Here is a 19401-nt window from a genome sequence, read left to right as displayed (position 1 = left end):
ACAAAGATGCAGAACAAGTTCAAAAACCAAATGCGCCTTAAACACCTGATCCAATAGTTCCTTCCCATTTTTAACCATTTCGTGTTCTTTTTCAGTTGTCTTTCAATATTTTCTTCATCATTTTCCATAAAGCATAAGAAAAATCGTTACATAAAAATATATTTTTTCAGCACACAAAACACATGATGATGTATGAAGAGGTTTCATCTCCTACCTCACGTCTTCTTTCTGTTTTTCTCTCTCATTCCTTCACATTTTTACTTGTGTCTATCATTGAAATGAAAATGAAAATGAATAAATAGCATGTGGTGGAAATGATGGATATATTCCTTATAATGTCCTTCTTCATTTTTTCTCTAGTCATTGCAGTGTGTATGATGAGAATAAAAATAATGAAGAGTTTAGGACAGAAATTTAATAAAGTTCTGATGATTCATTACAGGTTCAGATTTCATATGAATTTGATTAGATTTTATTAGAATTTAGGGGATGTAAGCAAGGGGATGAAGTTCTATTTTATTAGGTGAATCTTAGTCTATGGCTAATTAAATTGAATTTTTTTCGAAGATCTTCTTTCAAGTTAATTACAAAATTTTATTACTTATTTTGTAATAAAAGGGATATTCCATGAATATGATGGGATCGTGACTTGAATATGGAAAGTAGTTGTTGTTTTTATTTTGGTAATTAAATATTGATTCGAAATTTGGGATGAATGATGGAATTCTTTAAGAGATGCAAAGTTTTTTGCTTCATTTGATGCTAAGATTCTTGCTTCATTTGATGCAGAGATTCTGGTTTCATTTGATGCAACATTTATTGCTTCTTTTGATGTAAAGTCTCTTGCTTCATTTGATGCAAAGATTTCTGCTTCATTTGATACAAAGATTCTTGCTGCAAATTCAAACTTCATTTGATGCAAAGTCACCTGATTCATATGATGCAAAGATGCTGGCTTCATTTAATGCAAAGTTGTTCGCTTCATTTGAAACAAAGGTTCTTGCTTCTTTTGATGCAAAGATGCTTGCTTCATTGGATGCAAAGGTTCTTGCTTCATTTGATGCAAAAATTCTTGCTTCAATTGATGCAAAGGTTCTTGCTTCATTTGATGCAAAGATTCTTGCTTCATTTGATGCAAAGGTTCTTGCTTCATTTGATGCAAAAATTCTTGCTTCAATTGATGCAAAGGTTCTTGCTTCATTTGATGCAAAGATTCTTGCTTCATTTGATGCAAAAGTTTTTGCTTCATTTGATGCAGAGTTTTCAGCTTCATATGATGCAAAATTTTCGCTTCAATTTAACCAATTCCACACTTTACTAAATGCCATTTTCATATGCTCAACATCCATGCAAATAAGTGGATTGTTTCAAGTGTCTAGAAAAACAGTGCATAACCATGTATGAAAATTCTTTAGTCTTTTTCCTCCTTTTTGTCCTCGCAATTCACTTAAAATCTAGGTTAAATCCGTCAACAACAAAAAAAAAAAAAAACTCTTCACGTCATGCTCAAAGCTACTGTAATTTAAATGAAAATACTTGAAACAATTTTTTTTTATATATTCACAAGTTGTGCAATAGAAATTAAAAAATATGAAAGGCAGGTAAATGAAGTATCATAAGAATCATTGTGAATAATCGCATAAAGTTCCTGAACTAAAAGCTTTGTTCACCGCCGAGTGTCATTACATTTACAGAAAAAACAGCAACAAAAGACTGTGATATGGATATAAAGAGGTACTTGAAAAATTATAACAAAAAAAGGAAAGGCATTAAAGGAAGCAAGAAATTAAATGTTGTGTAGAAAAAATGCAATTAAAAAATCGCTTGTTAGTTCCATAAAGTGTCTGTTTTAGAGCTGTTAAGAGAGGTTGGTGAACTAACGTTGGAGAATTCCCTTTGGCATAAAGCTATTGCTTGACTAAATTTGAATTGTCTGTCTTTAAATAGTAGCAGAAGTTCCTCTGAACTGGCAGAAGTTCCTCTGGACTGGCAGAAGTTACTCTGAACTGGCAGAAGTTACTCTGAACTGCCAGAAGTTCCTCTTAACTGGCAGAAGTTCCTCTGAACTGCCAGAAGTTCCTCTTAACTGCCAGAAGTTCCTCTTAACTGGCAGAAGTTCCTCTGAACTGCCAGAAGTTCCTCTTAACTGGCAGAAGTTCCTCTGAACTGGCAGAAGTGGCTCTGAACTGGCAGAAGTTCTCTAAGGATAGAGCAGGCCTTAGACGTTCTCTCCGCTCGGCTTGCGCACGGCAATTGACCCACATGCACCCCAAACCAAGAAATCAACAAATAAGTCTCTAAATAATCAAACTTAACATCATCAACAAAGCAGTAAATCAAGTTCCATCCAACAACAACAATGAGTATCACTAAATAGCGAGAATCCTCAAATTTAGAGACGCATGAGAGATATGATGATTCAAAATAATAACAGCGGATGTTTCAATGAAAATTTTCCTCGCAGTTATTTACTGTAATTTATTTACATGGCAAAATTGACGTACAGTAAATAGAATCAAATGATTGTTTACATTAAATTAACATTTTTTCATTTCGCTCATATGCGTTATTTAATTTCTAATATGGAAATTTTATTTCAAAGGGAAATTCGCATGTAGTGGGTTCATGGGTGGGTTTTTTTTGATTTCTTGGCATTTTTTGCTATTTTAGTTACTGATTTCTTCATTAAATTTCATATAAATTCATTTTAGTTTGTCTGTATGTCCCAGTTTGTCCACTAGCAGGATAATAGTCCCTGTTTGTCTGGTTTGTCCCTGCTTATCTCTGTTTGTGCTTAAAAGCCCTGTTTGACCAGTTTGTACCTATTTGTTTATGTTTGCCTTGTTTGTCTCTGTTTGTCCCAATTTATCCAGTTTGCCCTATTTGTCCAGTTTATCTCTGGTTGTTCCTGGTTACCCTGTTTGCTTCAGTTTGCCTTTGTTTGCTCCTGATTGTCCTGTTTCTCCCTGTTTGTTCAGTTTGTCCTGTTTGTCCCTGTTTGTCTCTGTTTATCCCTCTTTGTCCAAATTGTCCTGTTTGTCCACTTTGTCCACTTTATCCCTGTTTGTACTGTGTATTTCTGTTTGTCCTGTTTGTTCTGTTTGTCCGATTTCTCAATGTTGTAATCTGTTTGTCCCTCTTTGCCTCTATTTGTCCCTGTATGTGATGTTTGCCCTGTTCATCTACTCATTTGTAGAATCATCTCCAAACCAGCCACGAATACACTTTCATTTTCACAAATCATCAAATAAATGCATTCACACAAGAACCCAAACAAAGCTCTTACTCAAAAATTCATTCACCCATTATCATGCTCTATATCTTCATAACATCCATTTAAACCACATTTGCATCCAAAACTTGAGTAATATGTCAACTCATTTCGTATAGATTTTCCATTTACCACCAATGATCCATTTCTATCACAAAAGTAAAAGACATAAAAATTCGAAAAAAATACACAAAGAGTCAACGAATAAAAGTGACGTCCTTTCAGAGTAACAGAACAGTCTTTGAATATCCTCACATACCCCCACCGACTCGCACGAAACAAAAATAAATTCTTATCATGCAAACATTCTCATTTTCATCTTTAATGTGACCTTAAAATGTTTGTCATGACTTTATATCTTCTTCTTCTATTCTTTTGTTCTTAACTTTTTTCTTTCTGCTGATGTTTGTGCTTTGCTATGCTGCACAGGCATCTCGTCTAGGTGCGACACACATAAAAATAAAAACTTTTTTTTTTCTTCTCTTTTTTTTTTGGGTGACTTTTTGGTTTTTGAGGATAATGAGGGGAGAGTTAGTGATACAGTTTGGCTGTTGAGGGAAGACTGGCTGTTAAGAACTGGATTAGAGGCTGTATTTGGTCTGAAGTTGGGTATGACAAAGTGGAGGAATGGCAAGGTTGTCAAATGTAGTGTTTTAAAGGGTATCGAACCCTCCATACAATCCTTATAATTAATAAAGGCAGCATATCACTCAGTTGAGTCTAGATTTCATAGTTTCTGTGCTGGTCCTACTGCTTTTAGGCACTAGAAGACTAGATCATCACAATATCAAGCAATTCAATATTTTGCGTCATTTTCAAGCCATAAATACTCAACTTGAACACTACAGCACACCAAACACAAAATGCGCTTTATGCCCTCTACAAAATTCCCAGCTCCCTTAAACCAAATTATTTACTATTTTTTTCCATACTTTCGAGGTTTCTATTGTTATACAACACAGAATAAGAGGAGAAAAGAGAGAAAAAAATTGTGTGTATGTCGATTTTTTTTGGGAAGCAACAAAAAAGCAGTTTTGGCAATAAAGTTTGATTACTATTCGAGTCACGGTTAAATTATATTCTATCCCAGGGTTCAAATGATGGCAAAAATACTAAAATAATGGATTAACGTGCGTTTTTGTCTTCCTTTTTGCTTAACAAAAAAATTTTTTTCGTTCCATTGTTCTAAGGCAGGCATCTACGTAGCTGTGGAATGGTAAATTATTGTTCTTATAATAAAGTATGTAATAGAGATGGTGGGAGGTGGAATAAGAATAGAAATATTTTGGTAAAAATGATGGCAATGATGATGGTGATGATGATTAACTGAAATTTGGGTATCGATTTATTTTTATTATTATTAAGGATGCAAATGAAGGAACTTTGACAATTTTTGGAGTTTTGAACGAGTTTTGGAGGTTTTTTAAGAGATTAGATTGAGGAAATATGAGAAAATGGGACAAAAGGAGGAAGTACAATAGGAAGTAGCTTGTTGCTAGGGGATTATAACTAATACTAAGTACTTGATTTTGTGAGTAAATACATGATTCCATCAAATGTTGAACTTTAATCCTAAAATTTTTGATTAAAATTTGTTAAAAAATGCTTTTAAAATTCAAGAATTTTATTAAGCATCTGCGATAATCCAGATTTTTTTTAGGTCCATTCAAATATTAAGCTACAATCTCAGAAAAATGCTGGATGAGATTAACCCAAAATTCACCTCCAAGCATTTTTTTAAAGTCACCCATCTTTATTATTCCTAGAAGTCCAAATTAATTATTTTCATATCTTTTACCATTTTTAATCCTCGAAAATTTCTCATTATGGAATTATCTCCTTTTATTCATCAACAATTTTATATCATGTTAATCCTTTTATCCAATAAAAAAAGGCAATAATGGTACACAACGAAAATAGATGTCCTTGATGGAGATTTCGTCAATATTCACCTTAGATCGTAAGGTGTGGAAACTCCCAATTATCTAAGTAAAATTCTAGGACTTTCTTATGCTTTTAAAGAACTCTTGGAAGGTGACATTTGGTATTAAAAATTGACAGACGGAACTCAGCAATAGAGCCAGCTTATGACGTCATCTGAGGGTAGCCATGGATCACAATTGATCTGTACTACCAACGAAGTAAGTAAATATGTATTCCTTATGCTACAGTTGGTGATTAGTTTAAGGATTTGTAAAGAAATATCAAAAATCATATTAAGAAATGTGGGATTTTTTAGAATTTTTGAAAGTTACCCCGGGTTGATGCATTGAAATACTTGAATTATTTTGATAAATTTGACACAGCTCATGCCAAAATTATGGCATATGAATACTGTTAGTACTAGTTCCACGGAATCCACGGGTGAATCTGGTTTAACACTGATAAACGCTGGATTATTCTCAGTACTTCTTCGCTGGTCATACTGATCAATTATGGCCTAGTTTACGTCTGAAATCCAGTTTAATTTGCATCTGAAACCCACGTTCATGTCAAAAATTGTCCAAAAAATCTTAAAAAATCATAAAAAATTCAGAAAATAATACTAAATTCTATAAGATTAAGAAAAAAGACTTCTGGTCATTCTGATGATCCCCAGGGACTTCTTAACACATTTCTTTAAATTCAATTATAAATTTTATTACCCCACAAAAAGCATGGTCCTTAATAAAATTTAATTAGAAATTCTCTCAAGGGTAGTAAATAAAATGAAAAGTTATCATTAAAACACAAATAAACACAACATAAATTTAATTTTTATCTAATCTTCTTTTATTCATTAACTTGTCTTATCATGTCCATTTAATTATCTTTATTTTCACTACTTTCTCTTTCACATTATTTTCATGCTTATCTTTATGTACATAATTCCAATTCTTTTTTTTTGTGTGGTTTTCTTTCTGTTCCTTTTTTATATAACTGCTGCTGCTTCTGCCGCACACATACGGAACAAAATATAAAAATATTCCTATTTAATTGCTAACATAAATATTCATGCATTTAACATAACACGATAGGTGTGCACTCGCCCCTAATGATTTTAGTTCTCTTTCTTGTTCTGCTGCTCGCATTCACTTTTTTTTATTCACTAATTTACCGTGAAATAAATTGAAGTTCATTAACAAAACAACGAAAAAAATTGTTGGATGTTATGAGGATCATAGTCATAAAATTGTATGAATTATTTTTTATTATTATTTCAACTGTCAAGATGGAAATTCTTCAAATGCTTTTTAACAATTGACCCTGAAACTATATTTAATGCAAATATGCATAATATGTTTGTATAATTTTGTATACTGGATTCTTGAGAGGTATGCTGGGATTTTGTAATTTTGTCGGGGTGACAGATAAGGGTTCAAGAGACCGAGAGCAAGTCTATCCAGTCTCCAAGAGATTTGTCGAGGCCAAGAATTCATAGAATTCCCTTCTAGGCTCAGTCTCAGTCTCAGTCTCAGTCTCAGTCTCAGTCCTCAGTCTCAGTCCTCAGTCTCAGTCCTCAGTCTCAGTCCTCAGTCCTCAGTCCTCAGTCCTCAGTCCTCAGTCCTCAGTCCTCAGTCCTCAGTCCTCAGTCCTCAGTCCTCAGTCCTCAGTCCTCAGTCCTCAGTCCTCAGTCCTCAGTCCTCAGTCCTCAGTCCTCAGTCCTCAGTCCTCAGTCCTCAGTCCTCAGTCCTCAGTCCTCAGTCCTCAGTCCTCAGTCCTCAGTCCTCAGTCCTCAGTCCTCAGTCCTCAGTCCTCAGTCCTCAGTCCTCAGTCCTCAGTCCTCAGTCCTCAGTCCTCAGTCCTCAGTCCTCAGTCCTCAGTCCTCAGTCCTCAGTCCTCAGTCCTCAGTCCTCAGTCCTCAGTCCTCAGTCCTCAGTCCTCAGTCCTCAGTCCTCAGTCCTCAGTCTCAGACTTAGTTCTGGTCCCTGCCTCGGTCCCAGTCCCTGTCTTGATCCCGGTTCCGGTTTCAGTCTATGTAATTCGTCAAAACCGAGACTGGCTTGATTTTATGAGTTCCGACTTCAAAAAAGTGAAGTGTAGAGCCAAACGAAGTCTGATAAGATGACTTCTAAGAAGTCAAAACCTTCAAAATTGTCAAAAGTGACTCAACATTTCATCCAATTTCCAAAGTCGCCTCAATCCACTCCCCATTAAAATCATTCATACTTTTCTAAATTGCATTTACATAAAATCCATTTCAAAATAAATAAAAGTTAACATTCATCCGAATAAAAATATTTTTTAATTCCATAAATGCCAAACATCTGCTCAATTTTTTGAATTTCTATACATTTTCATTTTATAAAATACAAACATTGTAAAAAGTGATTAAAGCAAATCGGCTCTAATTGAACTTGAAAGGTGTTTCTCTGTACAAAAACCATTGCCATTCAGTAAGAGGGGAGTGTGAGGGTGTTTGCTCGATTGAATTGCGATTGAGAGCGACATATGTGACTGTACAAATATTTACTTTGGAATTGCATCAATTGAGAGCTGGCTAGTTTTAATTACAGTAAGTTGAGGGATTTAAACATTTACGAACTCAATTAGAGTGTTGGCTCTGGGTGGAGACTGTTAGATTGATTCTTGGTATTTTGTTATTTGTTGTAAAGTAATGTATTGAGTTGCTGTTATTGATTGCTTTCAATCGAAGAAAGGAATGGTATCGTGAGATTCGATATTAGATTGGAACTTAATCAATTAAGGAAAAGCAAAGGATTTTATAGATGTTTAATTGTTAAAGCGACGACTAATGTAATAAAGCTGAACTTTGAACTCGAACACTGTGAAGCGTTGCTTATAGATTGTCTAAATCAGAGCCTTGCGATGTAGTGACTTGAAGCTGAGCATTCTAAAGCGTTGACTTAAAGCTGATCCTTATGAAGCGACCCTTCAAGGTTCAGTCTTTTAAAGCAACAATTCAAAGCTGAGTCTTACAATGCTGATGATTTAAAGCTAAGACTAATTGAATAGTGACTTAAAGTTGGTTTTAATGAAGCATCGACTCAAATTTAAGCTGAAATGACCAAATTAAGTCTTACAAACTTGCATGTGTTGAAAAGGACGCTAGAGCAATTAATATGCCGAATTGGCAGAAGGTTTTGAAGAATAGAGCTGTCTTCAGACATTCCATACGCGCAACAATGGGCCCTCGTGCGCCCCAGCCAATTAAGATGTTAGTAAGTCATACAAACTGTCGACTTATGCTTGAAAATCACATGAAACATAAAAAAGATCAACAAATGAGAATTTTTGGGCTACAATAATAAAAACAATTCCAATAAACTCAACTTTCTTACTTAATCCTTAAAAATATTATCCGGAAATCATAATAAAACCAACATCATCAAAGACTTAACATAAAATGTCCTTTCTTTATTAACTTTCTCCCAAGAAATATTTCAATTTTCATAAGGACATCCTGTCCCTGTCTCTAAAATAAATCAAAAACAAAAATTTATTTACATTTATCAATGATCTTGTCGAAGAAACTTGACATATTCAAATTATTTCAGTAGTCAAAGATAAATTGAATTTCCTTTTAGAAATTTTTTTAATATAAAACATTAAATGAAGCCCTCATGACCTCAATATATATCATAGCAATAAAAAGGTACGGAAGTAATTTGTAAAACAAACTTATTGAAAATAGAATAGAAAGTTAAATAGAACATTTTTGTAACATTTACGTCATATTTTTATTCAACATTACAATGGAACCAGTTCTTTCTGCTCTTATGTCTCTGTGTAAACATTGGGAATGTGTAACAGGATTATGCGACAGAGCTGTCGCATTATTCGAAAGGACAAATTACTTTCACCATCTAACAACAAAAAAAAGAAGAGAATTTCGGACCCTTTTTTACATTCTCCTTTCATGTGTTTTGTGTGTATATTCCATCCTTAATTTTATTTTCTCTTCACTTCATTCTATTCCATACATAATGTTAGGCATATATTTATTTTATATATAAATATATTTTTTTCAATGTTTACGTAATTTTAATATGATAATGAAGGGATTTACTTGTCACGTCAGCGTCAAAAAAGTGAAATTTGTATCAGATTTATTTTTATTTTTTTTTCTATGTGTCTCCATTTCTTCTTGTTGCTGCTTCTTTTTTGCTGTGTGTGTCGATAGATACAATTTTCGTATGAAGAAATGTGTCGAACTGAGAAGCTGGCTGCAGAAGATTTAGGGTGGGGAGAAATAAGATGGAATTTCTGTTTCTTTTTTTTGGGCATAATTTCGTAAGGATTTAATGTGATTTTGTTCGTTTTGTCCTGGGTGTTAGGCAAATTGGGTACTTAAATGTTAAGTAACTTGAGAATTAGCATTGTTTGTGGAGTTTTGGTATAAATTTGTGCAGTTTTGACTGAAATTGAGAAACTGAATAGTCACATTTTTATCAATTTTGATGATTTCTTGGTTAATTTGATCGCTTGATAGATACTTACTTACTTACTTCGCAGGTCGTACAAATAAGTTGTGATCCATGACCTCCCACAGGAGTCGCCTGAAGCACTTGATAGATAAACGACGTGAAAAAGTTAGAATGCAGTGTAACTAGGGTGTCATAGCTTTGATTTCAAGCAGAGCTCAAAGCTGACTCCAATTTTGTATGATTGGTATGATTATTCTAATTTATTTGAGGTATACTCGAGTCAGTATTAAATTTGAATCGACTTCAAACTCTGATTTCTAGACCAATTCCGTTAATCCGGTCCTACACTAGAGTCACGCTGGCCTGGAGACGCTCCTCTTCCAGCTTTTTCATATCCTGTTCCTCTTGATCTGTTTCGATGTCTTGGTTTTGTCAAAAATTGCCATTCATAGAGTCATTAATAATTTGTGGATTGAAATATGCCATAGTACTGTATAAGCCGGATTGGCACATATTGAAATGCTGCCACCACGGCGACAAGGTGGCAGTATACTTAGAGTCAAATGGCAGCTACTTGGCAAAAACAACCGGATTTCCAATCTTGGACGTGGTGGCAACATTTCAATATGTGCCGATCGGGAAGGAAGCACAACATCGCATATAAACAAGCACTAACAATCCCAGATTGCACAACCGACTTGTGGTTAATCGGGAAAACCTAAACTCAATTAAGTATATTGTCTAAGCATACCTAACATACAGCAGTAAGGCGTCATAAATTCAAACAAAGATGCGCCATTAAAATCGCACATCCACTTCCCCTCACAAACTTCCTTAAAAAGAAAATGAAAGAAAGATGGAATTTTATCCTTCATTCGCATAGTCAACACGATCTCATGTAGAATAGAAATTAGAAATTCAATTCAACATTACCATGCGATAGACAGAAGACTGCAGATAAACAGTCAGAAAGTGTGAGAGACACAACACATCAAAATACACAAGACATAAGGACGCAAAAGTATTTAAATTCATAAAACTTTTTTTTTTTTCATAATAAATCTGACACTCATGCGAATGAATAATAAGGGAAGAAAAAATGCGGCAACTATGGATATGAGCGCGTGGTAATCGCGTGTCAATTTTTATAATTGCTTCTTTTTTTGCATTTGCATATCTGAGTTGTGCCATAAATTGAATTAAAGGGATTTTACTTGATTATATATTTTTTTTTATGTTGTCTTCGCCGCGCATTATGTGGAATGAATCACTGTCACCATCTCACTCTTGAAAAGGATTATGTGACAAAATATTATGATAAATAATATTATCATTAAAATTGCATGGATTGAGGAGAAAACAAAAAAAAATTAATTCGTGCATTGTTTGTTGCATAAATAAAGGATTTGCTAATGCTTTTGTGTGGTGCTATACAATATTAAATTTCAAATGAAAGGGTTAAACGGAAATTTTGGTGTCACTTGAAATTTAATTCCTGCATGACCAGTTTTTTTTTATTGTGTGTTTTTTGGGAAGATTTTTTATTTAGTTTTTGACACCATTAAAAAGGATGTTAAGCTAATCTGAATGGCAATTTTGTCGTGTTGTCTATTTAGCAAGTTTTTTTTTATAGAGACAGCGTAGCACTAGGTATTGACAATTGACAAAGGGTATTTAGCAATTAAACTAATTTTAGACGCATTTTGCGAGATGCTGTGAATCACAGCTGATATGTACGGCCAGTACATAGAAGTAAGTAATTAAGTTAATGCTCAACTCTTAATAACAGTAAATGCATATATGCAACAGAAGGTGCACAGCTTACAGCATATACAATTCAAACCAACCTTATTTACTTACTTCGCTGGCCATACAGATCTATTGTGATAGATGGCTTTGCTCAGATGTTACCTGTTATTAGACTCATTGCTGGCTACTACTAACCTATTTCCAATACCAAATAATCCTAAGTTCGATTAAGTCTGGATAGCACAAAGCGGTTAATCGATCAAAAATTCGGCTTCAAGCTAGCCAGATTCTATCAGAGTCACGATTCGGTTAGGTTTGGTCAACAAATCTTGAGAGCGATGGCGGGAAGTCTTGGTTTTGTATCGATAATCTTACCCCCTAACAGGCCAAGAGCATACTTTCCTGGTACAGAAATACCACTACAGTACCCAAAAAATGGTCTCTTTGCCTGTTAGGGACATTGAGCCTTCTTTATTATAATCTACTACCATTGTGACTTTAGAAAGCGCCTCTAAATTGTAACATTTAGATAACTTTTGTACTTATTTCCCTTGTTTACTAGAATAACAATCACAATATAGTGAACAGTCCAACATGTTTCCTAACTGATAAAGTCAGGATTTAATGTTTTTGAATTTATATACAAAGTAGCACAATCCTAGTATACAATAAGTACCATATGTTTTGAGAACGATATAAAAAATTAATAAAAAAATAAAATCTGTAATTTTCTTTTGTAAATCAATATCACTTGAAATTGCAATATCAATTTAGGAATCCAAACTCTCAAGATCCTTTCAACATCTTCTAGAAAATTTTATTATCATGAAAATTGCCTTCGCTTTTAGGAATAAAATACAATTTTAAATATCATCGAATTTCATTTGATTTAATTTTCATTACATTTCCTTTTAAATTAATTTTTTTCAAAAAGTTACTCTTCCATCTTCATGCAAAATTGAATTTTATCGTTGTTCGTCAATTCATCTATCACTCTTTATACCTATCACATAAATATAGAAATCATTTTATATAAAATAATTTGATTTGCAATCTAGCTTATGATTGAATTTTCTCATAATTTTTCCTCATTCATTCATTCTTTCCATTTTATTGATAAAAAAAAGTGGATTTTCTTGTGAATTAATCAGAATGAGTGCGATAAGCAATGAATATTCATTCACATCCACTGTGAACTATGTTGTGCTTTTACAAAGTTACTCTGTAAAATGAAGTTTTTCAATTAAGATAAAAAAAAGTTAAAAGATGATTCAGTGTAACTTTATACATGCATTATGCTACATTATGTACACTTTGAGATAAATGGATTGCAATGTACTTGTCAATTAGGGAATTTAGAGTGAGTTTTTAGCGCTTTTTTTCGCTTCATTCTCAATTTCAATAAAGTCGTCACTTCAAACTGAATTCCAATAAAGTCAATGCATTATTTTGAATTGAAGTGAAATTGTCGCTTTATGGTGAATTCCAGGAAAGTCAACACTTAATTTCTAGTCCTAATAAAGTTGTCGATTAAAGCAGAATTTGAATAATCTCAGCTGCATTCTCAATTTCAAATTAATCGTTGCTTCATACTGAATTGTAACAAATTGATAGCTGTTTCCTAAATTCTAATTAAGTCGTCGCTTCATGCTGAGTTGCAATAAATTCATAGCTGCATTCATAATTTGAACTAAATCGTCGCTTCATGATTAATTCGTATAAAGTCACAGCTGCGTTTTCAATTTCAATAAAATGCTTGTTTCATGCTAAATTAAAATTAAGTCATCACTTCATTCTAACTTACGCACACACCATACGGCCGTACTGGTCAAATGCGATCCTGTAGCTATTCTAAGTGGCGCCAGAAGCTGGTTTTATCAGTGACTCCCGCTAGCCAATTCCCAATATCAATTGGTCTCCTTCATTCTTAATTCCAATTAATCCGTCGACTCTAACAAAGTCAACTCTTCATCTTTAACAAAACAGTCAGCCTCAAAGTTAGCTAGTCTGACAAAAAGACTTCAATCCATGAGTTCTCATCTAAAAGCTAAAAAAGCTTCAGAAACACCAAGTCTCATTTTCCTTATCACTCTTGCGCATTATATCAATTTTCCATTAATTTACATCGACATTAAATGGTGGAAATAAAGGAGAAAAAAAAGCCATGCTTAATTGCCGTAATTATATTAAGTACTCATTTTTTTTTCTTTCTTGCTCTTATACTCTCATTTCGAGATAATTAAAGACTAAGTGCAATTAGAAATTGACTTGAAGTATTACGACACAAGATGTAGTGGAAGCAAATATGCAACAGTTTCACAGATGTTTCCACTCAAATAAATACAATGGAGCTTGTAAAATGATGGAAATTTTACGGGGAGGTGAGTTCAAGAACGTCATAAACAATTAGAGAAGAATGGAACGGAATGAAATGGTAATTAGTGGGAGAAAAAAATTAAAATGAGAGGAAATGATGCTTTCTAGAATGCATTAAAAAATGGAGGATGTTGATGATTATGAAAATTGCTGGTTGCATTGTAGTTTTCTATTGTTGTATAGAGTCATGAAATTCACATAATTATTTTGACTTTTAAACTTAACAAAGGTTCAACCCCCCAACAAATATTCACCAGAAGTCTGTAATCTATTGATAATGATATCCCCCCAATTTAGTTGAGTGTTTCGTATCGAAAATTTCCGATTTATAATTGGATTTTCCCATTAAATGGACTTATTTTTTAATGACTTATGTTGACAGGACTGTATTTAGAGGTCTCTGGACAATTTGTCTAAATACGACCGTTGATTGTTACGGTACGGAACTGTATAGATGCGTCAGTGACTTGATGATCCAATTCTACGGTACATGTGGACTATTGAGACAGTACAGGTACACCAATTTGCTTTTTGAGCTTCACTACTGTACTGAACCATAATATGTCGTACCGCACCAATCCAGCACCAAAGAAATCGGCCCCTTAGCCTCTTAAGAGCTCTAAATAAGCTCATTGAGCTGTCTTATAGTTCAGTCAAAACAGAGAATCTGTACAAGCTTTGTGATGTGACCAGTAACAGAGTCAGATGGAAGGCCTTTTGTAATAACCTAGGCTCCAGGTCGCAGCATGTTTCCAGTAAGTAAGTAAGTATAATTTGTGAATACTTTCCTTTGTATAAATCATAACAATACCCCTCATACCCCTCCGAATTCCTCAATGACAATTCCAAAAAATGCTACTCTCACTCTACTACATGTACACAAACTCCATATCAGGCAATGCCACTTAATATTAGAATTAATTCTAATTAAGAGACTTAACTTTATCAGCTGTTATTTTTTTGGATAAGATAACATCCAATAATGTCCAAATTTATATAAAAATCAGAACCTAAACGAAATTTCTCTTTATTGTGTTATATTAATTCACATCTGCAGGATGTTCCGCTTGTTCATTGCTGTTACTTTGATTGCATGCAGCTTAGCTGCCACCGTTCCTGATGCCACAGAAACAGAGGAATTCAAACAATGGTCAGGAAGAATTGTTGGTGGTCAAGAAGCAGCTATTGGGCAGTTCCCATATCAGGCTTCAATGAGAAGTGGTGCTAATGCTCATTTCTGTGGTGGATCAATCATTAATCGTCGATGGGTTGTTTGTGCTGCTCACTGCACGATCAACAGATCCGTTGCCAACACAGTAATTGTTGTTGGAGCTCACAACAGAATTACTGGAGGAATTACACATCCATCAGAACGCATCGCAAATCATCCAAATTATAATTCAGCCACAACAGCAAATGATGTCTCATTGGTTCGATCAGCAACAGATATTGTTGAAAGTGACGTTGTTGGTTTCATTGATATTGAGCCAAATCACATCAGTAACCACTTCCCATCATTTACTTCTGGTTGGGGTCAAACATCACATCCTGGTAGTGCTGCTGCAAATCTTCAGTGGCTTACAGTTGAAGTAATAACAAACGATGAATGTCGATCACGTCTTTCAGCAACAAATGCAGCTAGAATTGTTGACTCAGTTATTTGTGTCTCGTCACCAAATGGACAAGGATTGTGCTTCGGTGATTCTGGTGGTCCATTGACTGTTAATGGACGTCTTGTTGGTGCTGTATCGTGGGGTGTTCCATGTGGAACTGCTGCACCTGACATGTATGGACGTCTTTCTGCTGTACATGATTGGTTGTTGTCTGTTATTGATATTTAAGTACAATTGGACTTGATTATTGTTGACATTGGATTATTGAATAAATGTGTGATGAATTTAGATTAAAATTAGCAGTTGTATGTGTATTATTCCATCAATTAGTTTGCCCCCTGCCATATCCTCAAATAGAAATTAAGCTACTTCATAATTGAATTTATTAGCTGATAGCTATTTGGATAAGATAACAAATATTTTGCACAGTCTTTATTAAAGCAAAGGTTCAGTCTAATTTCTACTTTATTTTGATCCGCAAATTCACATCGTTAAGATGTTCCGCTTCTTTATTGCTGTTACATTAATTGCCTGCAGCTTGGCTGCTACCGTTCCTGATGCCACAGAGACCGAAGAATTCAAACTATGGTCAGGAAGAATTGTTGGTGGACAGGAAGCTACACCAGGACAGTTTCCATACCAAGCATCAATGAGAAGTGCTGCAAATGCACACTTTTGTGGTGGATCAATTATTAACCGCAGATGGGTTGTCTGTGCTGGTAAGTGCTTTTAATATTACAGTATTTGATTTTTTTGACATAAAGTCATCCCTAAATAATTAATTTCTCCTATTCCTAATTCAGCACATTGCACAACCAACAGACTTCTTGCAAACACATTTGTAGTTGTTGGAGCTCATCATAGAATTACTGGAGGAACTACCCATGGAGTCGAACGTATTGTCAATCATCCAAATTACAGTCAAATCACTTTAGCAAATGACATTTCAATGGTTCGTGCATCATCGGATATTGTTGAGAGTTCAACAGTTGGATATATTCAACTTGAATCAAGTTTCATTAATGTTGCATATCCACTCTTTGCATCAGGCTGGGGACAAACATCAAATCCTGGCAGTGCAGCTGAACACTTGCAATGGCTTATTGTTGAGGCTATTACAAATGAGGAATGCCGTTCAAGATTGTCATTGACAAATGCAGCACGTGTTGGTGAGACAACACTCTGTGTCTCATCTCCAGATGGTCAAGGATTGTGTATGGGAGATTCTGGTGGTCCATTGACATTCGCTGGACGTCTTGTTGGTGCTGTATCTTGGGGTGTTCCATGTGGAACTGCAGCTCCTGATATGTTTGCACGTATTTCTGCTGTCCATGACTGGTTGGTCTCAATCAATGACATATAAGTGAATATGCAGCTTGATTCTATTGAATAAAGTGAAAGTTACTACTATAAAGTTTGGATTTTTCATTCAAGTATAGTAAATCATCCATTCATAACATTTTTATCAGCAATCGACTGATATGCCACATTTGAAAACTATAATACTACTTGATAGGAAATGACACTTTTATTTCAGTACTTAACCAAGTTTCATATCAGCCAATACTAATTATAAGATTAAAACTATTACACACTCCTGTTTATCAACTGATAATTTACGGATAAGATAAAGTCAACATTCAATAAAACTCGATGACAAACTAAATTTCCAACTATTGTGTCTCGTGAAACTATTCAATTTACACTTTAAGGATGTTCCGTTTATTAGTTGCTGTTACTTTGATTGCCTGCAGCTTAGCTGCTGTCGTTCCTGATGCCACAGAAACAGAAGAATTCAAACAATGGTCAGGACGTATTGTTGGTGGAAATACAGCTACACCAGGACAGTTTCCATATCAAGCATCAATGAGAAGTGCTGCAAACTCTCATTTCTGTGGTGCATCAATTATTAATCACAGATGGGTTGTGTGTGCTGGTATGTATAGTTTTTGAAGATCATTCAGAATTGCATTGAATACTGTAGCTTGAAGCTATGACTCTCAAAATTTAAAGCACATTTTTTAATAGTAAATTAATATTCCATCAATCCAGCACATTGCACAGTCAATCGACTTCTTGCAAACACATTTGTAGTTGTTGGAGCTCATCATAGAGTTACTGGAGGAACCACTCATGCCACCGAACGCATTGTCAACCATCCAAATTACAGCTCAATCACATTGGCAAATGATGTGTCACTTGTTCGTTCAGCCACAGATTTTGTTGAAAGTTCAACAGTTAGATTCATTCAATTGGAACCAAACTTTATCAGTACAGCATTTCCAGCTACTGCTTCAGGTTGGGGACAAACATCAAATCCTGGCAGTGCAGCTGAACACCTCCAATATCTCATTGTTGAGGCTATTACAAATGAGGAATGCCGTTCAAGATTGTCATTGACAAATGCAGCACGCATTGGAGAGACAACACTTTGCGTCTCATCACCAAATGGACAAGGTTTGTGTATGGGAGATTCAGGTGGTCCATTGACTGTTAATGGACGTCTTGTTGGTGCTGTTTCTTGGGGTGTTCCATGTGGAACTGCTGCTCCAGATATGTTTGCACGTATTTCAGCTGTTCATGCCTGGTTGGTTTCAATTATTGATGTTTAAATTAATAAAATATTAAAAATAAAAGACAAAAAGTATTTCTAAAACAGCAACAGTATCTGATGGAATAGAACAATATCCATTAAAAGTCACTCGACCTTTTAAGCTCAAAAGTCACATCAATCTCGTTATCCCAAATAAAAAAAAACTCTTTGTCCATACCGAAAATCTAATTATATCCTTTTAGTCATTTTTAGCTTCCTTTGATATGTGAAACCATATCCCAATGCCAGTACTCCCCCCACTCCTTCCCTCATCCGTTTCATATATCAGACATTGAAAATTACATGTTAGACGCACATTCAACTAACCCCTCATAGCACTAACAAAACTAGTATGCATGACTTTTATTTTTTTTTTGCACACAGCACACTCGAAAATTGAATGTGATTTAAATCAATTACAAAGCAGCCTACGCCCTGTCATTTTCATGCAGAGCAAAAAATCTGTTTCGCATAATTTTCTATGAAGAGTGTTGATTAAAGGCTACAATGCACGAAATGACTGAAGAAGTTGAGTTGATTTTTCATTATTTTATTTTTTTTTTGTTGTGTGTCGTTTGGCTTTTGTTTTTCAGCATAGCAAGGAGGCGTTTCTCCTTGAAAAATTTCACAAACATTCATCAATTTTGATTCATTTTGGGAGGCGAAAAATCGTTGCTATTTTTGGAAGCGATGAATGTAAAAAATTGATTTCATTGTTCTATCTGATCGTAGCAAATTAAAGATAGGGGGAAGCTTAAGGTATAATTATCTTTTACAGTGGGTATGCAATCTGTAATGCATGAGGTAAATTGATATAAATTATATGTTGTCATTTTACTTTGATGTATCTTTGACTTATTCATGTGTATAAATATGATGTAGTAGATTTTTGGCTTGCAGAAATGGAGATTTTCTTTTGAGAGTAAATATGAAGAGTATTAGGCGGTATTTAGGATTGTTCTGTATGGGAAGATGATTTTTGATGTAGGACGTCCATACCTAAACAGAACCACCGAAAATCCGGGCCCATATCAACTTGACTCGGGATAAGGATCGAATTCAATCGAATCTAGCATGGGGTCATTGAAAGATGATGTCGATAGAGATGGTAATGTACTTGAAATTGGTAATTGGCAAACGGACACCTGCGTTAGAGTCAGCTTTAGGCGCAAACTAAGGAGGATGTCTTGGATTACAATTGATCTTTACGTCCAGCGAAGTGAATAAGTCAGTAGCATGGGGCTAGAGTAACCTAAAGCTGGCTTGTAATAGGTTTGTTGGTAATTTCTATGCAATGAGCATTTTGGTCTGTAACCGAAAGATTAGGCAACAAATCGAATAACTGCAGAACTTTCGTTTGTCAAGACCTAGGTTTGTTTCTACCAGAAGCATTGGTTAGAATTTGAACTTAGATTCATTAATTTGATCAAG

The 19401-nt window shown here is 34.6% G+C and overlaps 3 protein-coding genes across 3 annotated transcripts; all 3 read left to right on the top strand.

The window, feature by feature from the left end:
- The first annotated feature begins 14782 nt into the window (after positions 1 to 14782).
- LOC139095137 (chymotrypsin-2-like) lies at positions 14783 to 15676 on the top strand. Its single transcript, XM_070646401.1, has one exon. The coding sequence runs from the start codon at positions 14823 to 14825 to the stop codon at positions 15603 to 15605; it is 783 nt and encodes a 260-aa protein (XP_070502502.1). The 5' UTR covers positions 14783 to 14822; the 3' UTR covers positions 15606 to 15676.
- A 156-nt stretch (positions 15677 to 15832) lies between these two features.
- Positions 15833 to 16791, top strand: LOC139095136 (chymotrypsin-2-like). Its single transcript, XM_070646400.1, has 2 exons — positions 15833 to 16096; positions 16181 to 16791. Exons 1-2 carry the CDS (start codon positions 15874 to 15876, stop codon positions 16738 to 16740), a joined length of 783 nt encoding a protein of 260 aa, XP_070502501.1. The 5' UTR covers positions 15833 to 15873; the 3' UTR covers positions 16741 to 16791.
- A 136-nt stretch (positions 16792 to 16927) lies between these two features.
- On the top strand, positions 16928 to 17989 carry LOC139095074 (trypsin alpha-4-like). Its single transcript, XM_070646322.1, has 2 exons — positions 16928 to 17313; positions 17430 to 17989. The coding sequence occupies exons 1-2, from the start codon at positions 17091 to 17093 to the stop codon at positions 17987 to 17989; spliced, it is 783 nt and encodes a 260-aa protein (XP_070502423.1). The 5' UTR covers positions 16928 to 17090.
- Positions 17990 to 19401: the final 1412 nt, after the last annotated feature.

Source organism: Chironomus tepperi, unplaced genomic scaffold (genome assembly GCF_022539635.2).
Source record: "Chironomus tepperi strain 1889 unplaced genomic scaffold, CSIRO-AGI_Ctep_v1 contig_359, whole genome shotgun sequence".
Lineage (NCBI taxonomy): Eukaryota > Metazoa > Arthropoda > Insecta > Diptera > Chironomidae > Chironomus > Chironomus tepperi.
The sequence above is the reverse complement of the archived record's forward strand: the minus strand, read 5'-3'. Positions and strand labels throughout refer to the sequence as shown.

Excerpts from the sequence above, each read along its gene's own strand:
- LOC139095074 (XM_070646322.1), top strand. The coding sequence starts at position 17,091 with ATGTTCCGTTTATTAGTTGCTGTTACTTTGATTGCCTGCAGCTTAGCT. Across the intron at positions 17,314-17,429 it reads CAGATGGGTTGTGTGTGCTG|CACATTGCACAGTCAATCGA; the intron begins GTATGTATAGTT and ends CCATCAATCCAG.
- LOC139095136 (XM_070646400.1), top strand. The coding sequence starts at position 15,874 with ATGTTCCGCTTCTTTATTGCTGTTACATTAATTGCCTGCAGCTTGGCT. Across the intron at positions 16,097-16,180 it reads CAGATGGGTTGTCTGTGCTG|CACATTGCACAACCAACAGA; the intron begins GTAAGTGCTTTT and ends TTCCTAATTCAG.
- LOC139095137 (XM_070646401.1), top strand. The coding sequence starts at position 14,823 with ATGTTCCGCTTGTTCATTGCTGTTACTTTGATTGCATGCAGCTTAGCT.